Source organism: Durio zibethinus, chromosome 28 (genome assembly GCF_047325235.1).
Source record: "Durio zibethinus cultivar Kanyao isolate XHJ-2024 chromosome 28, ASM4732523v1, whole genome shotgun sequence".
Taxonomy (NCBI): Eukaryota; Viridiplantae; Streptophyta; class Magnoliopsida; order Malvales; family Malvaceae; genus Durio; species Durio zibethinus.
Genome location: NC_143189.1, coordinates 7,003,764 through 7,021,653, shown reverse-complemented (window position 1 = coordinate 7,021,653; position 17,890 = coordinate 7,003,764). Strand labels below are relative to the sequence as shown.

Genomic DNA, 17,890 nt, shown 5'->3' with positions numbered 1-17,890 from the left:
AACGTTACTGATGGCTTTATGATAGCTTTCTTTACTATTGATTGACTCAAAACAAATACCCTTTTTAAAATGCAATATCTATATAATGTATGCAACAAAATTAAATATTATACAACTAAAATAAATCAAAGATCCAAGCAACCAAATAATAACAATAACAAAACAATCATATCATAAAGCAAAATAATGACAAATATATATATAGTGTCATAACCTTAGGTAATCTTTTCAAAGGTGATAAAACTCTACCTTATGCAGGCTTCCTATGGCTCATGATATGCTAGGTCAAGATTTACTCATCTAAAGGTTCCCAAATCAACCTCACATCATCGTCTATTACAGACTAATAAGGCACACCAAGCCTCACTCATTATAAGCTGCAAACAAAAAGGGTTCGATCTAAGTGAAAATGTTCCACTAGCAAATGTGAAGGTTATCATCTCATGAGAGTGTAGTTACTTCATTTCCTCCTAATAAGGATGAAGCCTAGATCTAGAGCTCATACATGTAAACGTATATGCAAATGTGTGCCAAGTGACATATTAAATTAAATAACATAAATAGATGATAAATACAAAATCAAAACAAAGTAATAAATAACATGCAATTTATTTTCTTTATAAACTTATTTATTTTTTTTAGAAATTAAAATAAAGAGAATTCAATTAAAAATTAAATAAAACCAATTATGTCCAAAATTTTTAATAACACATAAAAAATTTTGGCCTAACTCTCAAAATATTTCCAACGAAGTCGTCAAGCTGTCATAACGTATCAACCCGGAGACTCACTCATTAGACGTAAAAATTTAAGATTGCAAAAAATACAATGAGTGGCCATCAATTTTTTTTTAGGATGTGATTGGCCACTAAAAAATTTTATCTTTTTAATAAAACAATAAGTTTATTAAAAAGACAATTTAGGTCTATAAAAACATATTAGGTTTGGGAGTCAGTTATATGTGGGGAAGAATTAGTACTCCTACAATGCCCACAAAATTGGTACCAATTAATTATGCACTATTTGTAATTCTAGATAAAAATGATTTTTTATAAGAAATTTAAATATAATTCCCTTTATCTTTCTTCTAAGAAATAAAATTAGTTTAAAGGAAATTTTATTTAGAAATATTACGAAAATTTTAGGTTAAAGAAATACTTTCAAATTTTTCGACATAAAGGTAGAATTCAAAGATAGTATTTTCATCTAAAATTTATCACAACATTCCTTTTGAAAATAATAAAATAAAATTTTTCATAAATGATAATTATTGACAACTCTTCAACATCTAGATAAAGTATCAACACTTATGTTTCAAGGAATGCTTTTTTAATTTCATTTAAAACTAATTGTTAAGGACTTTTTATGCAATAAAAAGACAAAAAATAATATAATTAATATTAAACATCAACAAGAATATATATATATATATATATAAATATACACATTACCCTAAAAATGAGATATATGTAGATAATGATAAAATACAAATTTAAAAATTAGGTTATCAAATATAAGAAGACCACCTAAATTCTTCAACATCTAGGTAGATTTAAGGTGTGACTTTTTATATTTAAAATTCCAACCTATTATTTTATATTTTATGCATGTTATATTAACAAGATGAATTTATTTTAAGCTATGAAAATGTATGAAACTTTTTAATGAAATAAAATCTCCTAAATACCCTATCATCTAGACAGCATTTAAAAATAGATTATTTTATAAATGATTTTCACACAAATCTTTAAAAATTTGTGATGGTTTTGGGGTTTTAGGTAGACTTAGGGTTTCACCTAAGATTTAGAGTTTCGCCTAAGGTTTTGGATTTAACAGTTTAGGATTTCAGCTAGAGCTTTCGGGTTTTGCTTAATGTTTACATTTAGGGTTTTGGGTTTTCACTTAGGGTTTTGTTTTAGGATTTACATTTTAAGGTTTAATTTTAGAGTTTACATTCCACTTAGGGTTTCATTTTAAGGTTTCGGGTTTTCACCTAAGGGTTTCATTATAGGATTCGTTTTGGAGTTTTATTTTAAGGTTTAATTTAAGGTTTTAATTTTATAAATTTATGAGCCTCTTTAAAATTTTTTAACATTTAGGCAGACTTTCGGAACAAGCTCATTTTTTATAGTTTTTTCAAAAAATGAATTTTTATATTATCCTTTTATTCCTCTTTTCACTAAAAATTTTATTATCATTATAATTTATTAATATTTTATTATTTATTTTTATTATTTAATAATTTTTCAACATCTAGGTAAAATTACTATTACTTTTTAGAATAGAATGTTTTATTCCCTTCAACATTTAGGCATGAATTTTAAGAAATATTTTTTATGATTTTATTGTTTTTGTAAAAAAAAAAAACTATTATTATTATTATTATTATTAAGAATAACAAACTTATTACCTTTATTTCGTTACCATTTTTATTTAAAAACCTATTAATATTATCATCTTTTTAGTTTACTATCAAATTGATCGGGAATGTATTGCATTAAAAAAATAAAATAAACTAAACTAAACTAAGTAAAATCATTTGAAAATTAAAATAAACGCAATATCTCAAACAACAAGGAAAAGGTCATAAACGTGTAAAGTTTACTTACGCTACCTCTATGCAGATGGAAGCAACTAACATGCAAATGAAACCACGAACATCCAGCATGCAAAGAGAAAGAAAGAACGCATGAACCACTCTATTACAAACCGCTTACACGAAGAGGAAGCAGCAGGCATGGCATGGAAATTAAATTTCCAAAACAAATCCCATACGGCAAAGAACAATGGACATGAAAAAAAAAAAACAAAAAAAACAAAAACCCAAACTCACACCGTAGGACCCCATGCAAAAATAGCAAGCACGAACAGAGAAGCCTACCTCTTGTCTACTGCTTATGGTTTTGGTCTTTCACAAACTGCCAGTCCTTTGTCTTTTTATTTCTTTTTGGCTTCTGCCATTAGTTTCTTTTTCTCTTGTTTTCTGGCTCACCGTCCTTCCTCCCTATCTGCTACTGCCTCAAAACCCTTTTTCTTCTCTTCTTCGTTCCTCCTTACTGCATCCAGCTTCTGTTTTTTTGTTTTCAGCTTTTTTTTTTTGGCTATTTTCTTTCCTGTTTTACTTTCCTTCGGCGCTACTGCCTACAGGTTTTCCTTCCTCGTTTTGAGACTCCACGCTACCACCGCTTTCTTTCCGCCAATCCAGTTCGCTTACTGCAGCCTATTCCGCTACCAGCTTTCATTTATTTCTTCCGTCTTTTCTTCTCGCTGCATGTGCTCTTCGTAGGACCTCATTTCTGTTTCTGCTTCGATTTCCTTTTCTTCTTTGCTGACCCTTCTCCAAGTTCTCCTCACTTCACCAGCATTTTTTCCTGCTCCCTTCCCGCTGGTTTCCGGTCTTTTTCTTTTTTTTTTTTTTTTTTGCCTGTTTTTCTGATTTTTCCTGCTTTCTCGCGCAGCTCTCCTCCACGCCTTCATCTTCTGTTTTCCGCTTTGCTTGTGTTCTGCGTTCTCTTTGCTCGCTTCTGTTGCTGTTCCTCTACTGGTTTTCTTCTTCCATCCTCTCTTTTATTTTTCTAGTTCTTTTTTTCGGCCCCCTTCTCTTCTGCTTCTTTTTCTGCCTCCTCTTCATCAGCGCATGCCTCCCCCTTTGCCGTGCTTGCTTTTCTATTTTATTTTTTTCTTTTCCTGGTCGGGCTTTTCTTCTTTTATTGCTTCATGCGGTTTCTCCCTATGAAATGGCCCACGTTCCAGGCCACCATCTTCACGTTGCAGTCTTCGGTCCTTCTGCAGCCACGAGGCCGTTTTCAGCCGCAGTTTTTCTCTTCACATGTATCTTTACCTTTTCAACAGTTATTAGTTTTCCACGTCCCCATGCATGGATTGCTTTGGTTTTCATTTTATTTGTTTGTGGTTTGTGCATGGCTTTTACTCCTAAGCAAGGACAAATGCGTCTTTTTGAATTTTTTGGCTTTAAAAAGAACATGGCTTGTGGCCTACTTAGGCTCTCTTCATTTTATTTTTTTTTTTGGCTTTGAGCTTTTATTTGTTTGGGCCTAGCTTTTTTATATTGTTTTGGTTTTGTATTTATTTATTTATTTATATTATTATTATTATTTCTTAGCTAATTTTTAATTTTTAATTTTTTTATTTTGCTTTGTAATTTATATATTTATATTTATTATTATTAATAGTCAATAATAAGCCATTGACGAGTTTTTAAAAGTGGGGCTTTATCGGATCAATTGGGGCCATTGCAACTAGCCTCGTCCTAGGGTCTACATTGGGCCTTTGCCTCAAGCATTAAAAATAGATTGTTAAGGAACCCAAAAAATTGATAATCGAGGCTCAATTGCAAAATAAACTTGAGTTAAAGTGATAAAATTTTTCAAATAAAATTAAATATCTACAATTAATAATGTTTTTAGTTTCAAACACCGCTAATTCCTACTATTTAGTGACATTTTATATTACAAATACCGCTATATAAATATTTAGTAGTGTTTATAATAAAAATGCCATTAACTTTCTAAAAGCACGGAATTTAGTATTAATTAGTAAAACACCACTTAAAAACTACCATTGTTTACCCATTTTCTTGTAATGTTTCTTATATAGCTAAATAAACAACAATTAATTAAAATTTTATATTATCAACGTAATTATTTACTTTACAATAATATTTTTTTTTACATATGTTTTTACTTTCCACTATTTTTAGAATTATCATAACTCTTTTTTAATGTCTTATAACACTTCTTACCTATTTTATGTGAAATGATACTAACTTTACATTTTTTCTCACTTGTTTACATTATGGATTTATTTTTTTTATTTCTAGCTATTTTCCTTAAATATTTATAAAACAATAATTACTTAAAATTTTACGTTGTCAATATAATTATTATGTTACAATAATATATTATTATGGTTACTCTTACTTTCTATTACATTTAAAATTGTCATAATTTTTTTTAGTGTATTACAACAATTTATACTCATTTTACGTTAAATGATATTAATTTTATAGTTTTTTTTAGTGTATTATGACAATTCATACCCATTTTACATTAAATGATACTAATTTTACATTTCTCATCACTTGTCTACATTACCAATATGTATTTTTAATTTTTATCCATTTTTATATTTTTAAAAAAAATAATTAATTAAAATTTTACGTTGGCAATTTAATTATTTATGTTACAATAATTTTTTTATGATTGCTCTTATATTTAATTAAGTTTAAAATTATAATAACTTTCTTAGTATATTATGACACTTTTTATTGATTTTACACCAAATAACTCTTTTTTTTTCTTTTTATGATATTTATTTGTTTTTCAATTTTTAGTTTTTTTATATATTTGAAAAATAATAATTAGTTTAAATTTTATATTGTCAACATAATTATTTACGTTACAATAATATCTTTTTATAGTTGTTCTTACCTTCTAATATGTTTAGAATTGTCATAACTCTTTTCTTAATATACTATGACATTTTTTACTAATTTTATGTTTCTTCGTACTTATTTATGTTACCAATTTATTTTTTACTTTATAGTTATTTTCGTTGTATATAAACAAAAACAATAATTAATTAAAATTTTTTGCCATCATAATTATTTATGTTACAATAATATACTTTTATATTTGTTCTTACCTTCCCATACGTTTTAGAATTGTCATAATCATTTCTTAATATGTTAAGACATTTTTAATCATTTTACGTCAAATGATACAAATGTTATGTTTCCTCTCACCTTTTTAAGTTACCTATATTTTTTTATTTATTAGATGCTTTCCTTATATATCTATAGGAATAATAATTAATTAAATTTTACATTGCCAATTTAATTATTTATATTCCAATAATATCTTTTTACCATTGTTCTTACATTTCATTATATTTAGAATTACTATAACTCTTTCTTAAGTGTTACAACACTTTTAATACATTTAACGGTGAATGTTACAAATTTTATGATTCCTCTCACCTACTTATGTTAATACATTTTTATTAATTTTTTTTTCTAAAAATATCATTTCTTTTATGCTATTTTTTCCTTGAAAGTATTTTTTAACTATTTTCTTATATATTATAAGAAAAATAATTAATTTAAAATTTTTGTTCTTAATTTAATTATTCATGTTAAAATAATTCTTCTAACGTTTTTTCTTACATTCAATTATATTTAAAATTTTCATAACCCGTTTTTTAGCTAATTACATCACTTCCATCCCATTTTATGTAAATTAATATAAATTTTATTATTTTTCTCATCTGATTATGTTATTAATTTTTTATTTTAAAATATAAATTCTTTTTAGTTACTTTTTTCTTTGAAAGAATTTTTAAGTTAATATTTTTTAAATTTCTTTAGAGTTATTTTTTATTTTATAATACTTTTTAGCTATTTTAGAAGATACTAAGTACATTAAACTTTTTTTTTAATTTTAAGTAATTTCGTAAACATATAATAAGGTGAAAATAAAAATTATTATATAAAGTGAAAATTATTTAAATTTTTTAATAGAATTTTATAAATTTTGTTTTGTAATCTCATTACTTGATAAACAAGTTTTACCTTTTTTTACTTTAAAATTTAATCAATGATTGATATTTAATTATATAAATCTAATGAATATTATTTGTTGACCTCATTTTAAGGTTAAAAAACTTAAACTTACTATAAAAGTTTCCTAAAATAATATAATAGTATGTTTTGTTAACATAAAGGGTTAAATATAATATTATATGTTTTTTATCAGTTTGGTATCTAAATAAATAAAATTCACAATTAAATACTTAAACTTTCATTCCACCGTATACTTTGATGCTTTTGATTAATGCCATTAATAAAATTGTTGACTTGATATAAATACCTAGTAAAACCAGCGCATGCGTCAAAAACATCCAATCATCACTACCTTTTCATTACCACATTAGAATAAAGTTTAAAAAAAAATCTTTAAACATTTCCAAAAAGATTAAAAAATTTCAAAATTTTTTTGAGAAATTAAAAAAAATTAAAAATATACAAAAAGTTTAAAATCCTAAAATTTTAAAAAAAATTCCAAAATTCCAAATTTCAAAACAAAATTTTAATTTCTAATAAAAACTGAAAAAAGAAAAAATATGAAAATTCTAAAAGTTCTAAAAAACTAAAAAATTTTCAAAAATGTGAAAAATAAAAAAACTAAAAATCTAAACAAAAAAAAAAAACCTCAAAATCTCAAAAAATAACAAAAATTTTAAAAATATCTAAAATCTAAAAAAGAAAAAAATTCAAAAAATTCAAAAAATTATTGTAAAATTATAAAAAAATTAAAAAAAAATTCTAAAATTTTCTAAAAATTGAAAAATTAAAAATTTTAAAAAGTCTATAAATTATTTCAAAAACTGCAAACAAGAAAAAAAATCTAAAACAGTTAAAAAAAATTTATTCTGTTAAAATCAATGAAAAATCTTTAAAAATAAAAAAAAATACATGAGAATTTAATAAAATCAGAAAAACTTATACAAAAATCAGAAATTTTTTAAAGAAATTCTTAAAAAATTGAAAAAAAAAAAAAAAAGAAAACAATCTAAAAACTTAAATTTAAAAAATTTAAAAATCTGAAAAATAAAAAATTGAAAAAGTTGCATATGGACAAACTTTATTTTTCTTTTTTATATATTGCTATTTTTTATTTTTTTCACATTTTAAATATTTTAAAAAATTTTTACTTTTTTTATTTTTCTTTCTCTAAAATTTTTGGAAATTTTTAAAATATTTAATGTTTAATATTGTTTTTAGTCTTTTTCATATTTTTCAAAATTTTGGATTCTTAAAAATTTCCAAATTTTTATTTTTAAAATTTTAATGTTTTAATTTTTAATATTTTTTACTTTTTTGAATTATTAAAATTTTCATTTTTTTAAATTTGAGATTTTTTGGAAATTTTAAGTATTTTTAAATTTTCAAAATTTTGAATTTTTTAGTTTTAAGAATTTGTTTTTGATTTTTTTTGGATTTTTTATATTTTTCCTTTTTTCAAATTTTTTTGGAATTCTTTCAAAAATTTTATATTTTTTTTAATTTTTATGATTTTTTAAATTTTAATTTGTTTTAATTTTTTGAATTTTTAATTTTTAAAATATTTTTAATTTTTTAAAATTTTTTAAAATTTTTTAGATTTCTTGAATTTTTTCTAATGCTAATGTTACAATAAAGATATGATGATAATTTGACTTTTTTTTTCTGTATCGTGATTTTATTAAGTATTGATGTCATGTCAATAATTTTATTAATAACGTTAGTTTGGAATATAAAAATAAATGATCAAATGAAAAGTCACGAACCTAATTGCAAATCTTTTTAAATATTAATTTGATGAAAAATATATAATACAAGAATTATTTTTATTTTTAACCCTAACATAAAAGATAAAAGAGATGCATAGATATATATATATATATATATATATATATATATATATATTACCAAAGCCACCGAAAGAAATGAAAGAGATGACCAACGTCACAAGCTTTTCCTTTTGTTGGCTAAGCAATAACTATATGTTAACAACTGAAAAATAAAATAACCAAAATTTCAGTTCTCAGACCCTGATTAATATCTTCACCGGCACGAAGATACTTGCTGATTGTCATGTGATTATTTTAACTGATCTAACACATAATCAATATAAGATAAATCAATTGATCACATCAGCACAAATAAAGTAACATTGGGATCAATTGATCACATCAGCACAGACAAAGTAATATTGGGTCGCAAATATTTGATTGTGAATTCTCGTTCTGTTTATTGTTACATGCTCACTTTTCTCCTTCCTCTCTTCTTTCTTTCTCACCTTTGACTTTTACTGATTTGAGACATGTTCAAGCAAATAAAAATGGAAAGTTCGATGAGGTCCACTATTATCCTAGGAGCTCCATGATGTTGGTCCCCCTTAAGCTAGCAGTGCGGGAATAGAATAGTGGAAATTGGATAACTGGCGGTCAAAGTTGCTAATGTTAATAGTCCTATTAACACAAATACAAACTCTCTTTAACTCTTTTAGTCTCTAACCTACCATTCTCCTTCAATTTTTCTTGCTAAACAATATTCATGGTTTTGCTTTTTACAACTGTTTAGACTAAACTTTTTCTATTTCAAACTTTCTTTCCCTTTCTATTTTTTCTCTGGAAAGTCATATCTCTAAGCTTTTTACAATTGATCTAAAGTGTACAACGGCAAGACCTGGTAAAAAGATCATACAAGCCAAGCTGGTGGGTATGTCTTACCCTTCTCTATTTATTTGTTGCCTTTTCTGGTCAACCTGTTTCTTTTTTCTTTTCTTGCTGAGATGCACGTCCCCTGTTGATTTCCTGATTAAGCTAGAGTGTAGTGTTTCTTTTCTTTGGTTTTAGTCCCTGAAAGCATTGCTCAGATAAGCTGCAAATGCAAATTTTAGTGATTGATTGAGAAAGGAATGATATTTGATGGATACGATGATGCTTTAATATTGTAAATGTTAAGACTGATAGGACTGGAGTAGGTTATGGCTTTTATGCCTTATAGTGCTGCATTTTGTAGCATTGCCTCTGAAGATGGTCTATAATAAGCATTGCTTTGTAAATTTTTTGTACAAAAGAGGCTGTATCCTAGGTATAGGAAAGGAGTTGCAGGTGTAAGGATTCAAACTCCAAACCTGTTAGATGTCACCTCTTAAGAGTGGCTGCATGAACTAATTGAGCTAAGCTCTGGGTTCATTACTTTGTAAATTTGATCCCAAAATATTTTGTGGCAAATGGGATGGTTCATGGAGTTTAAATTAGTCATCTGACTGGCAGGTTAATGCGTTTGAAAGTTACAATTTTACTAGTTAGAACGAGGACATGGAAGATAATCTGTGCATTCACCCATTCACAGCAACAATAAGATTAAAATGGACATAAATGAAAAACCTCATCGGACCAAAAAACTTTGTGACGAATTGCATATTAAAGGAGAATCTTGATGAGGAGATAAATTGAAAACATTTGATTTTCAGGTTCTTCTAGGGGATATGGGAACTAGCAAAACCAGCTTGGTTCTAAGATTTGTCAAAGGCCAGTTTTTCGATCACCATGTCCTTGTTCTTCTCTTCTTTATTCTATATATTTCGTCTTCTCATTGTTCTTTAAATACGACTACTTGTAGTTAAGGGGCTTGATTATATTTGTCTACGTATAGGAACCAACAATTGGAGCAGCCTTTTTCACTCAGATATTATCAGTAACTGAAACCACTGTAAAGTTTGACATTTGGGATACAGCAGGTCAGGAAAGATACCATAGCTTAACTCCTATGTACTATCGAGGTGCAGCAGCAGCTGTTGTCGTTTATGACATCTCAAGCATGGTAACCACTGATTGATCTTCATGCAGTTTGCTAGAACCTTGGTTAGATTAAGTAATGTTAATGATCATATCAGGAATGTTGCTATAAATCAAATTGAAATTCATCTCAACCACATTGCTAATTACAATTGTTTCCTGCAGTAGTCATTAAAAAACTATTTATTGCAACTGATATGGAACTTTAAATGAATCATTCATTGCAAGTTGATCAGAGTGTGTGACTCTTAGGCCTCTGTTTCTTCTCCTTATTTCTTCTGTTGACAACAGGGAAAGGTAGCAAAATGAAACCAATCAACCATGTTAACTAGAAGACAAAGAATGTGATGTGAAATTAGTCCAAAAGATTACATGGGGAGTCTTCATTGCAATAATGAATCAACATGTTCAAGCCACTCACTTCCCCTACCTGCCCTTTCCTTCCACCATTTCTTTCTGCCAGAGTTCTGACACTCCAATGGTTTCTTTGCAAAGTTTTTAAATAAACTTATTGTTGCAATGATGCGGTATGTTTTCTAAGTAATGGAAATAAGTATATCACTTGTTCAGGTACCCTGGGGCTAGCTGGCAAACTGATTGGTACCTGGCCATTCCAATATTATGTAATATTATTTCAATGAAATATCTCTTTGTTTTTCTTTTCTTCTTCAGGATACCTTTGTACGATCGAAGAAATGGGTTCAAGAACTGCAAAGAGAAGGTGAGAAAATCCATTTGTAAATGCTTTAATTTATTCCTAGGCATGCCATCATTGCTTGAATTCGACCAAGTTTTGCCTCCTACCCTCTGCAGCTTATGCCTTATTACATGCCAAGTTTTGGCTGTACAATACCAGTAAGCAGAATTCGACCTATGTCCATTCTGTTGAATAAATTAGAGGGCAGTGCACCTTAATTTTGAGCAACTTCTTCCTGTCCCGACTGTGACTTTGGGATGGTTGAAGTTACCATAAGGTTTTGCCCATGAGAACATAGGATTTTGTCCAGGGCAACTAGCAATCTTCTTACCATGCTAGAAGTACTCCCCTGGGGACTGGAGATTCTTTCAAAGCAAATTCCGTCATAGTGCCCCTAGAAGATGAGCTTTATCCATATTTATACGAACAGAACTCAGAATTGAAAATAACTTTGTTTTGATAATAGTCATCAAACATAGCTTCAAAGTCTTAGTATTCTTTATCTGAAGTTATTAAGGACACTTCAGTTAAGTTTTCCTTCACTCCTTTTTTTTTTTTTTTTTTTTGCAGGATGGAGAACAATTTGCTCAAGAAAATGGAATGCTTTTCATAGAAACATCTGCGAAAACTGCACAGAATGTGAATGAGCTTTTCTATGAAATAGGTATTTGTCTTTCACTTGTTTCATGTTTGATGGAAACACCATCTCATTGGTGCCAATGCATGAGACCAGCTTCATCTTGTATATGGTACAAATTGTCCAATCAGGCATTCTCCTGTGTTACTGAGCATGCATGATTCCTTTATGTTCCAGATATGCAAAGCTTTAAGGTTTCAACATTTTATTTTTGTGTTTTTCTCATCCTTTTCTTTAGTAAAGTGAATCTGTGAACTTTGATCGTTTGCTCCTTTCCTATGTGCAGCAAAGAAGTTAGCGAGAGCTTGCCCTCCAAAATCATCAAAGATAAATCTAAACAATAAAAGACAGGAAAGAAAAGGAAAACTATTTTGTTGCTTAGGTTGAAAGTTATACAATCTCAGGAGTCCTGGTGTAACCCAACTGATCTCAACCCTGTCGAGTACTTTTGAGGCAGATCATTCCTTCCAGAGTTTCTATGCTATTTCTTATATTAAATGCTGGATAGCTGATTCATAGTTATTCTGGTAATTACTACAATATATAATTGTAAATAAATTGCGCATAGAAGCTATCAGAATTACTGTAAAATGACTAAACACCCTAACAAGTATACTGCTTCATAGTTTGTATAGATGCTTATGAAGTTTTATCACTATGCATGTTACCTACAGATTTCAAGAATGGCCACAGGGATATGCTAATGCAACTTTTCGATTGTTTTCAATTCAAAGTTAAATAGGCAAAGATATTATAGCATGTTATATCTTTTCTTTTCTTTTTTTCTTTGTAAGAAAGAGGTCACTGGTAATTAATCAGTGTATCAGATGCAATTTCACCTGAATAATTAATAAACTAACGTCAGCAATTCCATCAGCTAGTTACCACATATCCTATTTCAAATAATTAATAAATTAATATTTAAATGAAAAAAAAAAAAAAAGGAATTTTGCTCATGAAGTTTAAAAACCATATTCACTGTGTATAATACAAATTAAACAGCTAAACATGAATCATACAGATAAATCCAATGATTCTTTTCATAATTCAGACATAATACAATTCTTTTAGATAACATTGATAGAATATTGAGAACAATCTTTTGGCTTATAACAATGCTCACTCAACACTTACAATATCTGACTAGTAAAAGAGTTTAAATTTAAACCAAAGTATAAAATTCCAGATTATGTAGTTTTGCCAATTGCCATCTCCATCTGTTGAAGTTTTCAAACTTCCTTTCTCTCCAATAATTGGCACAAAATCTGAAGCAGACAACAACTTCGTACGTTGATTGAAAACCCGTTAATGAAGATTTATTGCAATTCATCTTCCAAGTACTAATCTGTTGGGAAACACCACAGCTCTGATACTATTTATTGGAAACACCGCAGCTCTGATACCATTTGTTGGGCTAAAAGCCTCTAATCCAATCACACCAACGGAAGCGAAATCAAACAATAAATCAAACACACAAGAGACAATAATTTAACGTGGTTCGGTCCAACTGACCTACATCCACGGATGAAAAACAAGATCCACTAGTTGTAGAGAATTATAAACTTACATCAAATCATCAACCTCACTCAACAATCAATACTCATAAGACACTCTCAATCTCCTCTAGTCCTATGGAATATTCTCAACCCAAACAAACACAAACTCAAACCGTTGTGCACCCTTTCAACATAACCAAACACATACCCATATGCTCTCATACACCATACCTATGTGGACCCTCTCAGTCTCCTTTATTCCATTCACAAACAAGCATACACACCCATAAGAAGTAGAGCCCTAATACTCCTATGAGGTATCTATCCCACAAAATCCTACAACTCTTTTACATCTTTTTCTCATATCTAATCTTGTAGAGACTTCACCTATTTATAACCATATAAACTTGCTCATTAAGAATCATTTTTCTCTTAAAATTCTTCTCCTGTAAGTCAAACTTGTCTATTAAGAATCTCTTTCCTTTTAGAATTCTTCTCTTGCAAGTCAAACTTACCTATTAAGAATCATCTTTCTCTTAGAATTCTTCTTTTGCAAGTCTTCTTGTCCATCAAGTAATATCTGACAAATCTCCAACAAATCTCTTATGAGATTTGAGTCAATATTCCCAATATAATCATTGACAAAAAAATAGCCAAAATCTCTACGTAATAAACATGTAACACTGTCATCTATACATATCCATATCTATTTTTACAAGCTTTTTTTTTTTTTTTCTGCTTTCTTGAATGACCATGCAAAGTTTTTTTCACAATAAAATGTGGAGCTATTTATTGTGAATGAATGAACCAACAAACTAATTTCCTATAGAGGCCTTTCAAATGTGAAGATGCTATAAAGAATTAGAATGAATATAAGGTAATATCTAGACTCTCCTATTGCTATTTTCTTTTATCCCCTTCGTATAGCTGTGAGCCGAGTTGCCAAATCATCATATTCTGGTAGCTTGGGATGCACATGCGCAGCAAACATGCCTGGCTGGAATGAGGAGGCTCGGTTGTGCCTTCCTGCTGTCTCCATTGGACTTGTTGCTTCTTTGGGAAAAGATGCAACCCTGCTCAGAAGAGAACTTGGATCAGATGTATTGCTTTGGAAGCTTGAGCCTTCATTGGTGTCTTCAGCTGTTTGTCTTCCAGGGGGAGGTGTTAGATTTGCTTTCCATTTGCATACCCATTCATAAGGCGACTTTTTCTTACTGTTATGCATCAAAAGCCCATCCATTGTTTTCTCCTCTTCGTCTCTTTTATCACTTTGTTCCATTTGTATGGATGCCAAACCCTTTCTTGCTTCTTTGTGATTCACTGTAGTTGGACTAATATTTGCAGCCCCATCATTTCCAAAACTGCTTAAACCTTCACGACCTAGTGGTGGTTTCAAAGGTCTCCTCCTAACTGATCTTGGTTTTGGCTTAATTTCACCAGCTGAATCATTCCATTTGTTGTTTTTCTCGTTATCAATATTATCACTTGGTGTTGTGGGCTCTTCCGTGCTGCTATTTTCTTTGCCCAGGGATGGCCTGACATAGGGAGGAGGAATAAATTTGCCGTAAAAGGGCTTCCTGTTTTCTATACCATCCTCAGTAACACTTTCATCCGAAGTAGTAGTCATTGGGATATCTTGATCGGTCACTACACCTTCACTGCTGCTACACAGCTCGTATTTATCACCAGTGTCATCCTTTCTCCTAGGGTAAGTGTGGTGATCTGTTTCATTTATTTTTAGCCTCCTGTACTCGTGCATGTTACTCAATCCATTCTCATCACCATGAATGTTGCTTTTCTGGAAGCTATCATTCTTGCTTCTGTACAACTTGTATCCATCACCATCAGCTTCATTTAAAGACTTGTTCTGGGCCTCATTCTGCAAGAAAAGCCATATTCAACATGTTACTACGAGCATCAACTTTAGAAGAGATCTTCAAATAAACGACTATTTCGTGTAATGAAACATTTTGCATCTAGCTAGATGCAGGATGAAAAGAAAGTCTGTCCTCTAAGTTGTTATATTAAAAGCCATAAAATCAGGGTCAGAAAATCAATTTTGTACATTTGGCCTTTCTTTGTCTCTAGAACCTCCCAACTGTACAAAAATGTACATTCCGCAAATCTGTTATAGCTGTTTCTTAGTCAGAAAATCAGGGTCAGGAAATCATTAGAACCTCCCATACAGATTCAGCCGTATAAGAAAGCAAATAGACCTACTGTATGAAGTAAAAAATAGTATTGTGTAACATTAAACCTTTCAAAGTTGTTTTCCGCTCCTGTTTCAATAAGATGCAGAAATTTACATGGTTCTAGACATGGAGGCTTACTTGCTCTGATGGAGCTGGCTTAAACAGTTTCTGATCCAAAGCCTTGGAGTCCCATTCAATAGAAAATTCTTGTGCTATGTCGTGCATCAATTGAAGCTTCTTCTCCTTTATAGGAGGCTCTGCCCTCAGCTTCTGCACAAACTGTATATAAGCAATTATCTAGGTTAGTACTTAAAGAGACAATTTACTAAGAATAGAAGAACACAACATCTTATAAGACAGCAAGCCATCCATTTATTACCTCTTGGTTTAAAAAAGATTCTAGGGAATTCCCATATCTTTCAGTAAATAGAGTTCTGAGGTCACGTAGTTCTGGCAAATCCGCAAATCTGGCTGCAGCGTATATTAGTGATGGTATAGCTTCTCTACATTCCTCAGGACACTCACTGTATGGGAAGAGAAGTAGATGTATTACTAAAACTAATGACTAGAGAATTATAAAACGGCCAAACAAAAGAATGTAGCTGGTGCCTCGCATTACTATCAAATAGAAAAATCAAAATCAATAAAATATAAAAAATCTTCTCTGTCAAGCAATAGGGAAATTTTGGGTAAAATGCAAGCCTCTTTCTATATCCTTATGCTTGAGAAGTGGAAAAGCCGGGAAAATGTTTGATTTAAGCACTTGATAAGGTATCAATGTCGTAAATAGAAATAGAGTAGTACAAATTCAAGAGTCTCAACATACCTCTGCTTTTGCATGACTGAGTCATGCTTTGAGATACACTCCAAAAACTGCTCTATGAAATTGTAACAGGCTGTTCTGTTTTGCTCAATCAGAAGACCTTCAGCCTGCATTACCACCCACAAAGAAATTAGAACCTTTAACTGATCTAAGATAATTCAGAAGCGCTATCTGCTAATTTGTCTACACATATACATATGCCATATGCCATGCATAATTTCGAACTTGGTTGCACAGCGAGCCAAATAATTACAGCTTATATTAAATTACATGTAAATAGATGTGTGCACAGTATGCATATTAATCACACAAGATTGGTTAAAGTTGGGAATTTTTGGTCCTTGGACCGCCTGATGATCCTATTCCTAAAGCAAACGTTAGCAATGTAGACATTCATGGGAACAGAATAAAAAATCAATTCCTGATGCATGCCAAACAAATACAGATAATGTAGCAGCTCATGTCATGAGTTATGCGGATAATTGTAACCAGAAAAAAAAAAAAAAAAAAAAAAAACCTGAACAGTTGTAATCTTCTGGTGCTCAGTTGACAAGCCGCAATCATTTATTACAGTTCATTAAACCTCCTAACTAGAAAGAAACACTTTTTGCCAAAACAAGTAGGATGAGAATTGAAGACAACATAGCACATGAAAGATGGGGATATTAAAGTTCTGTCCCATGCATGTTATGGTAGGAACATGTGAATCAACAGTGGCAGTGCCAACACCTGGTCCATAATGTGTTCCCATTCTCCCAATTTCTCTACCCATTTCTGCTTCACTTTTTTTTTTTTTTTTTGAGTGCATATTTGTGGAAAAATATTTCCTAAAGCCTAGGGGCGAGGGTTTATATCAAGGATTATGAAGCAAGAAACAAGGCAGTGAAACTAATGAAATTCAAAACTTGTCAGGATGCAAAGAATCTCAGGAGAAGCAAACAATGAAAGGATTCCATGAAACAGATGCTTAAAGACAAACAACAAATGGGAAAAAATAAACATTAGATAGTGTATTTTTGTTGTACGTGAAGCAGGGCATTAAGAAAACGAAGACTAGTTGTTGTTCTTGGCAATATAGGCCACAACATCATCAACGGCAATTATCAAACACAAGTTTCAGGCCTTTTTTTAGAAAAAAAAAAAAAAAATTAACGTAGAAATCATTCAGAAAAAAGAGAAACAAAAAAAGGGCAAATTGATATAAAAGTAGTTACCCTTTCATAAGCATTGTAATCAAGACCGTTCTTGAGAAGCTCAGCAATATCATTCTTCAAATACTTCTCTACCGCATTTCTCCTCTTCTTTATAGTCTCAAGTCTCACCTTAGTCATCCTTATTGCCGATTTACTAAACCAAAAAAAAAAAATGAAAAATGAAAAATCCAATCAAACAATAAATACAATGAACAAAAAAGATCCAAAGCACCAAAATTTAATGCAAAAAAAAAAAGAAGAAAAAGAAGCAAGAAAAAATTATGGGGTTTGTATGTCTAACCATTTTGCATAGAACTTCGGCTTCAACAGCAAGTCGAACATCTTGTGAATCAAAATTGAAAGGCAGGCGTTTTTCTCTTTTTTTTTTTTTTTTTTTTTGAAGAATGAAAATATTTGTGATCAGGGCTATATAAAAACATATAAATGAAAGTTTCTCTTTCAAGTAACACCGAGAATCTGCAGTCAA

At 29.8% G+C, this 17,890-nt stretch overlaps 1 protein-coding gene and 1 pseudogene across 7 annotated transcripts; one reads left to right on the top strand and one right to left on the bottom strand.

The window, feature by feature from the left end:
• Window positions 1-9,082: 9,082 nt before the first annotated feature.
• Window positions 9,083-12,351, top strand: LOC149510695 (ras-related protein RABF2b-like). Of its 6 annotated transcripts, none has more exons than XR_016335176.1 (7): window positions 9,084-9,276; window positions 10,041-10,098; window positions 10,223-10,390; window positions 10,657-10,892; window positions 11,038-11,086; window positions 11,633-11,726; window positions 11,986-12,351. XR_016335176.1 is itself a non-coding variant. In XM_089757360.1 (7 exons), exons 4-7 carry the CDS (start codon window positions 10,885-10,887, stop codon window positions 12,084-12,086), a joined length of 252 nt encoding a protein of 83 aa, XP_089613486.1. In that variant the 5' UTR covers window positions 9,088-9,280; window positions 10,041-10,098; window positions 10,223-10,390; window positions 10,657-10,884; the 3' UTR covers window positions 12,087-12,351. The 6 variants fall into 6 exon arrangements, 2 of the variants coding, with proteins under 2 accessions (XP_089613486.1, XP_089613485.1); XM_089757360.1 differs by having other exon boundaries at window positions 9,088-9,280; XR_016335174.1 differs by having other exon boundaries at window positions 9,083-9,276; window positions 10,041-10,390.
• Window positions 12,352-14,447: 2,096 nt separating this feature from the next.
• LOC111281042 (uncharacterized) lies at window positions 14,448-17,890 on the bottom strand (annotated as a pseudogene). Its single transcript, XR_016335201.1, has 6 exons — window positions 17,705-17,890; window positions 17,425-17,557; window positions 16,214-16,317; window positions 15,767-15,911; window positions 15,526-15,666; window positions 14,448-15,074 (listed from the first exon to the last, which is right to left on the bottom strand). The product of XR_016335201.1 is annotated as an uncharacterized LOC111281042 (transcript).

What these genes read in the sequence shown, in the direction of transcription:
- LOC149510695 (XM_089757360.1), top strand. An exon ending in TCAAGAACTGCAAAGAGAAG is followed by an intron (nt 11,087 to 11,632) that starts GTGAGAAAATCC and finishes TTTTTTTTGCAG; the next exon opens with GATGGAGAACAATTTGCTCA. An exon ending in TGAGCTTTTCTATGAAATAG is followed by an intron (nt 11,727 to 11,985) that starts GTATTTGTCTTT and finishes TCCTATGTGCAG; the next exon opens with CAAAGAAGTTAGCGAGAGCT.